The following is a 12,916-nucleotide window of genomic DNA, read 5'->3' as shown; positions in this document are numbered from 1 at the left end:
GTATGTGAATGCAGAAAACAGTGAAGATTGGAAGAATTAAAAGGTCATAAGTGATAGGAGTACAATTAGGCCATTCGGCCCATCGCCTACTCCGCCATTCAATCATGATTGATCTATCTCTCCCTCCTAACCCCATTCTCCTGCCTTCTCCCCATAAGCTCTGACACTTGTTCTAATAAAAAATCTATCTATCTCTGCTTAAAAATATCCATTGACTTGGCCTCTACAGCCTTTTGTGGCAAAAAGTTCCACAGATTCACCACCCTCTGACTAAAGAAAATTCTCCTCATCTCCTTCCTAAAAGAACATCCTTTAACTCTAGGACCTCTGGTCCTAGACTCTCCCACTAGTGGAAACTTCCTCTCAACATCCACTCTATCCAAGCCTTTCACTATTCTGTATGTTTCAGTGAGGTTCCGCCTCATTCTTCTGAACTCCAGCAAGTACAGGTCCAGTGCCAACAAACGCTCATCATAGGTTAACCTACTCATTTCTGGGATCATTCACATACACCTCCTCTAGACCCTCTCCAGAGCCAGCTCATCCTCAGATATGGTGGTCAAAATTGTTCACAATATTCCAAATGCGGCCTTATCAGTGCCTTATAGAGCCTCAGCATTACATCCCTGTTTTTGTATACAAGCATCAAAAGGCATGAAGAGAGCCCAACATTTTCTGCAATGATTGGAATAGTGATGTACTCTGAAAATTTGCCATTTTGTCTGGCAATTTCACACAGCTCACTTATATAGAACATAGCATGGGAATAGTCGCTTTGGCCCTTGATATTTGTGCCGGCCATAATGCCAGCTTAAACTGCACATCTGCCTACATGCAGTCTATATCCCCTGCCTCCTTGTTTGCCTGTTTAAATGTTGCTTTCCTCTCTGCTTTCACCACCTACCTGGCAACTTGTTCTAGATACCACTGTCTGTATTTATACCGTAAATTACCGTAAAACTCCTTCAAACTTTCTCCTCTTGGTTTAAAGCAATGGCCTCTAGTAGACTCTGACTATCTCTCTGTCTTTGCCGCCCATAATTTTACACATTTCTTTCAGCCTCTGATGCTCCAGAGAAAAAAGTTCAAGTTTATCCTGCCTTTCCTTATGACTAATGCTCTCTAATCCAGACAATGTCCTGGCAAACCTTTAGTGCAACTTCTCCAATGCCTTCACATCATTCCTGTACACGGAGTCTAGAATTGCATATAGTTCAAATCTAGCCGAACTAAAGTTTTATACAGCTGCAAGACGACTTACTGACATTTATACTCAACACCCCAACAGAATATGACAAGCATGCCGCCTTTACTACCCTTTCTACTTATGTTGCTGCTTTCAGCAAGCTATGAAATTGCATCACAAGATCACTTTGAACCTCATTGCACCTTAGGGTACTGCCATTTATCGTATACTTTTCTTATTTGATCTCCCAATGTGCAACATCTCACACCTTCTATGTCTGCATTAAACTTCCCTGCCCATGTTTTCAGCTGATCTATACCCTGCTGAATCCTTTGACAACCTTTCTCACTGGTCACAACTTCAACTTTTATGTTATCTGCAGAATTTCTAATCAGCTCACAAACATTTTCGTCCAAAGGTGACCCTCGTGGAACACCATTGATCACGGACCTCTAATCAAAATAACGCACTCCATAACTACCTTCTGTCTTCAATGGCAGAGCCAATTTTGAATCCAATCTACCAAGTCTCGATATGCCCTAATCTTCTGGATCAGTTGACCCTGGGAGACTGTGGCAAAATATTTGCTAAAGTACATGTATACAACATTCACTGCCCTACTTCCATCAGTCATCTTTGTCACCTCCTTAAAAAAAATGTAATCAAGGTTGTAAAGCATGACCTTCCCCCATGCAAAGCCATGCTGACTATCCCTAATAGGTATTTTTAATTTTCCAGGGTGAATCCTATCCTAAGATTCTTTTCCAGTACTATTCCTACCAGACTCATCAGTTTATAATTTCGTGGTTTATCTATATTGTCCTTCTTAAATAGAGGAACAACACTGGTTATTTTTCTGTCCTCTGAGACCTTGCCTCTGGCTAAATTAGATACAAAGATCTCTGTCAAGACCCCAGCAATCTGTTTTTTCGTCTCTTTCAAACATCTGGGATGGATGCATCGGGTGGGGGGGGGGTGTCCTCATCCACTTTAAGGTACCAACACCTCGTTATTGATAACAAAATGCCCAAGAATATTAGTACGTTCTTGTGTATTAGTATATGAGAAGCAGCAAAATGCACTTAGTATATTCATTTATTTTGTAATTTTAACCAATAGTGTTTTATGGAATCATTATAGCACAGAGGGAAACATTTGGCCATTGAGTCAATGTAAACTGACAGAAATTGACTAAACCGTGTGTTCTGTTTTAATCATATTTGTATATTGATGTAAAACAAAGTGATTCTGAGAATAGGTGGTCCCTCCAACTTGTACTGCGTCAAGAGACAATGAGAGCTGGATTTTCAGAAGAATACTGCACAATACTTAACATCAGGGAGAAATTGTTGAAGCAGCAGAGAAAACAAGCATAAAAAACAGTTTCAAAGGTTACTCTATTTTTTTCAGACAGTGTCTCCGAGTGTGAGAAGTGATTCAGTACAAATAATATTTGCATTTGCACTATATTAAACCTTCAAAACTATGAGCTCTATTTTAATCTATTAACCAGGTAAATCTTTCAAGGGAGAATCTGTAGAATCATGAAAATAACAGGATTGTGCAGCCATTAGTGATATCACCAGAATTAATTTGAAAAGATAATTAAAGTTTAGTTATGGATGCACAAGATTGATCAGAACCAATAATCATAAGTTCCAAAATTGAATCTTGTAGAGATTAGGTGGAAAATAAAATGGATATTAAGTGATGCAGAAGAATAAGTACAGTTTGATGATGATGTGAAATACAGTATGTTTGGTTAAAAAGAAGATCCAGAGGGACATAATTTTGAAGTGAATTTTATCATGCAAGTAAAATTGAGCTATGTATCTCTGAGTCCAAACCTAAATTCCCAACTAATCTGTTCTAGACATGATAATGGTGAAACATATCCGATTCGGATCAAATTGGATTAGTTTATTGTCATATACACCAAGGTGCAATGAAATTCCTTGTTCATAAGAAGCTCAGAGAAAATAGTATAAAAACAGTCAAGATAAACACAACAATAAATACGATGAGTGCAAAACAGCAGAATGATGCAAGATTGTAGTGCAATCCAAAGTAGTGCAAAAAAAATAAATTAAGGTACAGTAATGGAATGAGGTTGAATTGAGTATAAGAGATTGTGGCAGAATCTTCCGAAAGTAGGTGTGAAAGAGGTGATTTGTTCAGGAATCTGATAGTAGTAGGGAAGAAACCGTTCCTAAGTCTGGGCATCCAATCTTTCAAGCTTCTGCCACTTCTCGCAGAAGTTAGAAGAGAGATATGGGAATGGCTAGGGTGTTAGGCATCCTTGGTGTAACTTACAGCCTTCCTAATACAACACACCATGAAGATCGTCTGTATGGAAGGAAGTAATGATTTGGACTGGACTGCCACTCTCCGCAGATTCAGGTGGCCAAGAGTAAAGCAGTTGCCATACCAGGCTGGGGTGCAGCCATCAAAAGACCTTCTATCGTGCACTGTAAAAGGTTGAGAGAATTCTTGTGGACATGCTGAATCTTCTCGGATGCCAAAAAAAGTGAATATGACGATGCACTTTCTTGATCACCGCAACAATGTGAAGGGACCATGTTAGACTGTTGGTGATGTGGATGCCTGAAATTATGATGATGGGGTTCACTCTCTGCCTTCCTTAGGTCAATGCCAACTCTTTCAACATGTTGACATTAAGGAGTAGTTTGTTGTCCTGCTGCCGTGACACAAGGTTCTTGATTTCTTTCCTGTACTTTGTCTCAAATTTGTTGTTGATCTGGCTGACAACAATGGTATCATCGGCGAATTTAAAGATGAAGTAGGTATTGTACTTGGCCACGCTGTCATGGGCATATGGGAAGTAGAGCAAGGGAATGAGCACTCAATCCTGAGGAACATTAGTGTTGTAGGTCAGCATAGAGGAAATGTTAAGACCAACTTTAACTCTGAGATCCACCGGTCAGGAAGTCCAGAAGCCAGTTATAGATAGAGGCCCCAAAGCCGAGGTCCAGAGGTTTAAGGATGAGCTTATTCAGCATTATGCTGTTGAAGGTTGAGCTTTAGTCAACGAATAGCATCCTGATATAGGCGTTCTTACTGTCAAGGTGATCCAGAGCTGAATGTACTCTAGGGAGATGGAATCCTCTGTAGACCTGATTTTCCTGCACGCAAATTCCAAGGAGTCTAGATTACCCAGAAGACCGGCAACATGTGAGCAATTACTAATATATCAAAGCACTTCATGATGGCTATTTTAGAGCTAGTGGGCAAAGAATTCATTGAGCTCATCTGATAGAGATGCATTGGTGCACACATTATACTTATTAAGAAAATCATATCTGGAGATTAGACATTCAGCTGCAAATGTGACACAAGGGAATGGGAAAATATTTGAATCTGATCACTTTGCCCACCTGATAACTTTTCATTAAAGGTTGTTAGAAAAATTCAGATCAAAGACATTTAAAAAAAATTACAACAGGTAAATCTGGCTAAATCCATGGGACAGAGAAAGCGAAGAGCATTTTTAATGTAAATTTTATTTCATGATTATCAATGAAAATGAATTATTCCACCATTACTACCACTCCTCTTCAAATTACATACAAGTAACGGGGTTAAATCTGGTTAAAGGTTTGAATTGCCCATGTGTTCTTGACACCTTTGGCAAGGCTTTTTTGAATTGCTGCAAGTTGCATTACAGCTGTTTGGAATGAATGTTCTTTAGAAATCCTCGGGGTATAATTAAATATACATTCACTTCATACTTGCATATTCTGCACAGAAAACTTTGACACAAAGAAGAACCAACTAACCCGCCAGGGTTTCATGGAATTGAACTTGATGGAAGCTAATGATCAGGAAGGTGATCCAGCAGATCTCTGGGTAACACTTGAATCAATGGGTTACAACAGAGCATTGGAAATGCAAGAGGTATAGATGTTCATTTTGATTAATTACAGTAAGTTCCTAACAGAACGAGAAAATTATAAATGTAGAACATTTGAGGTATATACATTTTACCTCAAATTCATTAGGTATATACTGAATCTGGAATCAGCTGTTGCTATGTTTATGCAAGAAGAAATCTTTTTTCAGTTATAAAATGTATTTCAGGTTATGATGCACTTGTACTGCTGAAGGGTTATTGGCCTGAAATGTTATACATAGAGCAAGACAGTACAGCAATGGGAATGTTTGTGCCGACCATGATGCCAAGTTAAACTGATCTCATCTACCTGTCCATGATCCATGTTCCTCTATTCCTTGCACTTCCATGTGCCTATCTAAAAACCTCTTAAACACCATTATCGTATCTGCCTCCACCACCCACTCTTAGCAATGTGTTCCAAGCTCCCACTCCTCTCTGTGTGAAAAAAACACTTGCCCCATACATCTCCATTAATGTTTCCCCTTCTCACCGTATAGCTCGGCCCTCTAGTATAGGTTATTTCTACACTGGGGAAAAGGTTCTGACTGTCTACCCTATCTATGCCTCATAATTTTGTATATTTCTATCAAGTCTCTCTTCAACCTCCAATTTTCCAGAGAATAACTCTTCCTCTGTGCCCCTGGATGCTACCTGTTCTGCTGAGTACTTCTTGTATTTTGTTGTTTGGTAATGTGCTGATGTCTTTTCTTAATTCAAACTTTCAACTAAGTGCCACTAACAAATAGAGGCACATTTATGCTGAACTTCCAGTCCAGCCTCAACTGCTACTAAAAAGGCATATTGTCTAATTGTCCTATCAGTTGTTTATTCAGAATTCCAATACATATATTTTCATGATCACAGCTTGTAACTAATATCATCTTCCTCCCTTCTTAGAAACTCATCCTCAAATGAACCCAATCTTCAAATTACATTTTGTCTCCAGTTCTTCACCTGTTTATCCCTGTGCTTTCATCCAATTATGTCGTTGCTCTGTGATTCTCTTCATCAACACACTTTCTTTTCTCCTCTGTTTTTTTCTTAAAATCTAAGCTTTTGGTCTCCCTTTTTTAATATCCTCCTGTGGATCAGTTTCAATTTCTATAATTAAGCTTCTGTTAAGAGACTTTTGGATGTTTTCTGATATTAAAGCATTATATAAATGCAAATTGTTTATCTACTTCAATATATTGGTGTCATCTATGATCTTATTTCTCATTAAAATATGTAATTTTGTGTATAGGTTTGCCCATTTATTGTTGATATCTATGCAGAGGATTGCAAACTTAAGCTGACACCAATCAGTCTGGAATCGACTGGAAGTCTCGATTCAGTTATTTGCAAAACTGTCATGAAAAAAGGTGAACCAAAAGCCATGAAAGGTTACAACGCTTTAGTGATTTACACTTACAAGACTGAAACACTGATCACTTCAGTTATTGAAAATAAGGTATATATATCTTTTAAATAATTTAACCAATTTCTGTTCATTTGTAGCAAGTGTAAATTTTAACCGTGTTTAATTCAAATTGAGTTTATAGAAACTTTTAGGTCCATGTTTACTTTTGGAGAATGCAATCCCAAATCCTGTTTGCTTAAGGTAAAATACTGTGTGCTCCTATATTCCAAATCACAGCCCACCATCACTTACAGCTTGTTTAGGTAGGTAGCAAATGCCCCAATCTACTGGTTAAAGATCAAACCTGCCAAGCTGACTTACTCCTCTTAGTATCACAAAACAGCTGTGGGTATTGAATACAGTAAAGGCACGGATTCAGACAACATTTCCTTCTCATATATCTCGAGACATGCTGCAGATTTAGCTGTGCTTTGGCTAAGCTGCTTGAGTACAGATATACCAATGATGTTATCCCAACAAAGAGGACAATTGTCATGGTTCTGGGGAGTATGAAGTGGGACAGGGGGGAGGGGGGTGTTGAAGTGATATTTGCTGGGAAGAAGGATAACACACAAATGGAAATTGAGATTGTGATGGTGGAGGCACACATACCTCCAAGGACATGGCCAATTTCCCAATTCAAAAGCTAGATGATTTCAACTCCTGCAAGCTTCCCTACCAAGGTGACTCCAAATACCACTAGCTAGACTAATTCAATTACCCCCCCCCCCCCCCCACCCTCGTGTTGACCCTCAATCATTATAAGAGACAGCATTGTGACACTGGTAAAGCTGCTGCGCCGGAGACCCGGGTTCGATCTTGACTACGGGTGCTGTGTGTACGGAATTTGTACGTTCTCCCTGTGACCGGGTTGGTTTTCTCCCACACTCCAAAGACATACAGGCTTGTATACTTGTAAAATATCCCTGGAGTGTTGGATAGAACTATTGTATGGGGTGATCACTGGTCAGACGGTGGGCCGAAGGGCCTGTTTCCACACTGTAGCTCTAAAGTCTAAATTCATTAACTTGAATTACCAATTTTTTTCAGCATTTTCCCTATTTATTTCATGTCCATTAATTTATTTCTTTGCAATCATTGTTCATTTTTGATAACATTTAGTCCTTTTGTACTTTTTTTACAGTCTGAAAACAAAGTAATCATTCATATCAATAATGAGAATAGTAAGAACTGTGTCAGTAGTCGGGGACTTCGTACTTTTGCAATGGAAGTATCACCAAGGACAACTACGGTCAGTTGAATGTGCACAATTTAAAAGCAGAGTACACTTAGAGTTTGTAGTTCTGCAACATACCATCAAATCAAACTGTTTGTAATTCTCCTGTTCCTGGCACCAATGAGATAAACAACATACTTCCCATACATAGAGAGATCTGTGTAAATAATATTAAAAAGTACAGTGTTAAGAACCAGGGATAAGGCTGAAATTAATCATGCAATTTGATGTATTATTTCCGTTGTATGGATCTTACAATATAGTCCCACCTTTGTACTGACAAATTGTTCCTGGACAAACAAACAGATGATTGATCATTTCATTTCAATATTTATGAAAGTTGTTGGTATATTGTCTATGCAATGATACTGGTTGCTCTTGAAAATGATTTATTTGAAGTGAACTATTTCAGACTATCCTGAGTCACATTAGTAATCTCATTTTTGTCTCTCATACTGGTAATTTCTTCAAAAGAATCAGTTAATCATGCACATTGTGATATTAATATTACATTATGCACCAAATAACAAAGTGCCAAATCTATATGATGGGAACTAAGAAAGAATACAAGTGCCATTACAATATACTTTATAGGCTGTTAACAACTGGAAAAGTACATTTGTTGGGAAATTAAAGAGAGGAGCAAGAAGTGTGGCGATGTGATCATGGAGGACTGCAAGTTTCCTATTATAGACTAAATTGTGACAATTTAAAGGCCTAAATAGGAAGAATTTATTAAATGTGTTAAGAACATTCTTGATCAGTTCAATGACTAGGGAACTGTTATTGGTTTTTGATCTAGGAATTGAGCTGCGTCAAGTGGAATAAGTATCACTGTGGAATATTTAGGAAATACTGATCTTGATATCAGCAGCTATGGTAAATCATAATGAACAGCATAAAGTTCTAGAAAAAATAATTGCAAGCAAAGTGAAATTGGAACTAAAGATTGGCAAGCATTAGGGCAATTGAAAAAATTGTTGTTTTTAAAGAAAAATCCATGTGCATTCCCACAAGGGGAAAAGTAGGGCAACAAAGGCAATGATTTCTGGATGATGATGATGGCGGGAGATATAGCAAGAGATAGACAGGGAGAGCATGTGTAAGAATTGAATGTAACCATCTTTGGAAGGAACATTTTGGCAAATGCACATTTACATTCATTTGGCATTAATGTGCTTACTGATAGTGCCCATTTTGCCTGTTTTAAAATGTACTTTAACATTGTTTTGACCAACCCATCTGCCCAACAAAGTGGCTTTATTTAGCGTGTCAATGCTCTGCAATATCAATACTTCTAAATGATTGTGTCTCAACCATCTCAGTTCTGAAGAGAAGTAATCCTATCTTTTTTTTGGTATCTCAATTTCTGTAGATTGTTTATCCTTTTTATAGTATTCCACTTTTCAAGTGATATATTCTTCTGATCTTGCGTCAATAAGAATGCATATAATAAGTGAATTAATTTTCCAGCCCAACATCATGCATTCATAAATCACATAATTCAAATAGTTAATTTTCTCTCAAAATCATTTGTGATGATAATTGCATAATATAATTTAAACTGAATATCTATGTCAGTCTTTTTGTATTTATAAAATGCTGTACAGATGGCTGGGCAAACTAATACTTGTGTTATTTCAATTAAACTCACAGCTGTTGTGATAAACAGGTTACTAAAACCAGCCGATGTGGCAAGTGGTATATTGCTATATCTTAGGTGTCCAAATTACAAAATTATGGTTATATTCAGATAGCTAGTTTAATATGACCATCCACTGAGTCTCACAGTTTACTCAAAGTGGTTACAAAATTGAGAATATGTGATGTGAATCACCCTGGAAAGTAACGATTAATCTTCAATAAACAGAGGGGTGTTTTGCTTTCTATTTATCTATTGGAAAGATTTAAACCTTTTAGCTACTGTGATTTTGAGCCACCCATTCAAATAATAGGAGAGGCTACCAGCCACTATATATTATTTAAAAGTCTCATTTTTTATAGTGTGGAAGGCACAGTTGAATTTATTTTTGTTTAAATTAGTGTAGTCTTGCCCCATTAAAACGGCCTTTTACAACCAAGAATCCCCCTCCAACTTCTAAATGTTTGCATCTGTTAAGATTAATTTTGCTTTCTATGATATGAGCTGAGTGTGCACTTTGGTGAGCTATTTATCCATTGGTTGTAACTGGATTTGGGACAACCCAAGGTTCTGAAAAGTTATATGTATAAATGTCAATTCCTTTATCATAGTGACTTCAAAATTTGCTCACATCAATACCTCTAATTGAACATTTCAAACTCTAATTATTGCATATTGATCAATATAAAAACTGGGTTAGTTTTCCTCTCCCTTATTCAGATACGATGAAGAGAGCAATTCCAATGTTTTAAATATGCTGGCTGGGATCAGCCAATATGGAGCATGGAAAGATTAACATTGGAAGGATTGTGGAGAAATTATTATCACTATTTTTTATGTCCATCCCTATATCACCATAACAGAATAAAATGGGATTGTTAACTTTAGTATTTCTGTTATATGTAGGTTTGCCAACATGTGATGCCCGTTGATGAAAGACAAGAGTGGATTTACAGCTGCACAGAAAGCATTGTGACCTGAAACAATGTGCAGGAAAAGAGCTCCATTATTGAGCTGCATTAGGACGCATCTGGGTGACAATGTTCTTTTATGCAAAGTGTTCAAGTTAAATTGACATATTTTGTGCCTTTTAATGTATTTTTAATTGATCTAATTTATTTGCTGGCTAAATGTTTTTTACAACCTAGTTCTATGGAATATCCATTTATAAGTGAAGGGGAATTATTGATGTTGATTTGTGAAATCATGCTGTGCAAAAAATACTTTTTTTTGGGAGGATATGAGAAATCATTGCATATGATATATTATTTTCATTATGTGTGTTTGTGAGAGCTATCTTAATTACAGAAGCACAAGACCTATAAAAATGAATTAGAACTAAGTAGCCTAAAAGCATAGGCATTAGAGAGTGACATTGGTGCATAACTCGCAACCAGATGGTCTCCCAGCCGTCCATCAATACAGTCCATCTGCTACTGCTAAAATGTATTTTATTGGGCTTGTGTCCAGGCTACCAGATGCAATATCTCGTGTTTGCAAAACACTTGTCATACCAAAACTGAAACTAATATTCCATTATGCCACACAACATGGCTTCTTCAAAGGTGCAAATGGAAGAGGCAGTGCCACATAAAAAAAAACATTTGGACAGGTACATGGATATGAAAGGTTTAGTGGTGTCATGAATAATAAGGCTTTGGAGTGATATGGGCCAAACACAGGCAAATGGACTAGCTTAGATGGGGCATCTTGGTTGGCAAGGAAGAGTTGGGCCTTTTTCCCAGCTATATGACTCTATATAATCATGGCAGCCTGATATGAAACATTGAGGCCCAAGTTGAATCTTGTCTCTGTGTGGATCATCTAGTTCTCTGATTTCCTTCCACCTTCCAAAGATACATGGGTTGATAGATAAATTTCCCTCAATGAGCAGGTGAGAGGTTGAGTCTGGGTGATGTTTTTGGAGAATGTGGGGAGAATAAGATGGGGTTAATGTAGAATTAGTGTAAATGAATGGGTAGCACAGTGGCACAACAGTAGCGTTGCTGTCTCAGTGCCAGAGACCCGGGTTCAATCTTGACTACGGGTTCTGTCTATACAGAATTGGAATATGTTCTCCCTGTGACCGTGTAGGTTTTCTCCGGGTGCACCGGTTTCCTCCCACACTCTAAAGACGTACAGGTTTGTACGTTAATTGACTTTGGTAAGTTATAAAATTGTCCCTAGTGTGTAGGATTGTATACAGGGTGATTGCTGGTCAGCGCAGACTTGGTGGGCCAAAGTGCCTGTTACCACGCAATACCTCTAAAGTCTAATAGTCTAAAGAATGGTTGATGGTTGGCACGGACTCTGGCTGAAGGGCCTGTTTCAATGCGGTACCTTTCTATGACTATTACACCTAGCCAAGGAAGCAAGTTACATTTTGGCATTGTGTTTTTAATGTGGTGGAGGGGATGGGGCAAGAGAACTGGGAGAGCAAGCAAATATATAATGAACGTTAGACATTAAAGACATACTGAATAATGTTCTTTAGAGATTAAACAAATTGAATCTAAAGTTAAAATATGTTTGTGATAAGATCAGCATCATCTTTAATTATTAACTTAAAATAATGTTCCAGAATTATGGTTCATAATCTTTACAATTGAACTGATGTAGTTTTTGACGTGGCATAATAAAATAAAGTAATTCATGTATGCAGTACAACAAAAGTAATTCATGTATGCAAACGGTTATGTAAATGTCTTTCAGACAGTATAAACCAATTCCTGCATTCCCTTGTGCACATCAAAGTTCTGGTTACTGTTCCCTGCACTGTCTCCATACTCCTTTTAAACTTACGGTGGCCTTGGTTCCCATCTTTTCTTTAACATACCAAAACCACCAAAGTCCCGATGGAGCTGGATTATCAGAGTTTAAAATTTTTACCATTTTACGTCATTGTGGTTGTGCTGTCTTGGAAGCATTTTATTTACAAGTGCAGGATGTATAAACTCCCAGAATTTTGCTTTCCAGGTGACAGCTATTTGATTATTAAACAGTGTTTGTGTAAACAAGACAATTTAACTTAATTCATATGGACATGGACTAATCTCAATTACCATATGTAATTTGTCTGCGTCTATCTAGGGCATCATGACTTGGATGAAAGGATTAAAAGTAACATTAGCAAATTTGCAGATGACACAAAGCTGGGTGGCAGTGTGAACTGTGAGGAAGATGCTATGAGGTTGCAGGGTGACTTGGACAGTGTGTGAGTAGGCGGATGCATGGCAGATGCAGTTTAATGTGGATAAGTGTGAGGTTATCCACTTTGGTGGTAAGAATAGGAAGACAGATTATTATCTGAATGGTGTCAAGTTAGGAAAAGGGGACGTACAACGAGATCTGGGTGTCCTAGTTTAGCATTAGTGATAATTTTTCAAAACTCTAGATTCTGGAGTAGTTCCTGAGGACTGGAAGGTAGCTAATGTAACCCCACTTTTTAAAAAGGGAGGGAGAGAGAAAACGGGGAATTATAGACCAGTTAGCCTAACATCGGTAGTGGGGAAAATGCTAGAGTCAGTTATTAAAGATGT

General features: G+C 37.7%; 1 protein-coding gene across 1 annotated transcript in view; it reads left to right on the top strand.

Annotated features, from left to right (window-relative positions):
- Positions 1–12,369, top strand: part of efcab7 (EF-hand calcium binding domain 7) — a 51,476-nt gene extending 39,107 nt beyond the window's left edge. The window contains exons 12-15 of the mRNA XM_078407520.1: positions 4,953–5,101; positions 6,343–6,549; positions 7,643–7,750; positions 10,284–12,369. Of these exons, the coding sequence (XP_078263646.1) occupies positions 4,953–5,101; positions 6,343–6,549; positions 7,643–7,750; positions 10,284–10,358 (539 nt within the window). The 3' untranslated portion in view covers positions 10,359–12,369. The remainder of the gene's footprint in view (positions 1–4,952; positions 5,102–6,342; positions 6,550–7,642; positions 7,751–10,283) is intronic.
- The last annotated feature ends 547 nt before the right edge of the window (positions 12,370–12,916 follow it).

Source organism: Rhinoraja longicauda, chromosome 11 (genome assembly GCF_053455715.1).
Source record: "Rhinoraja longicauda isolate Sanriku21f chromosome 11, sRhiLon1.1, whole genome shotgun sequence".
NCBI classification, from domain to species: Eukaryota; Metazoa; Chordata; class Chondrichthyes; order Rajiformes; family Arhynchobatidae; genus Rhinoraja; species Rhinoraja longicauda.
Note: the sequence above shows the minus strand (reverse complement) of the source record. Positions and strands in the feature narration are given on the sequence as shown.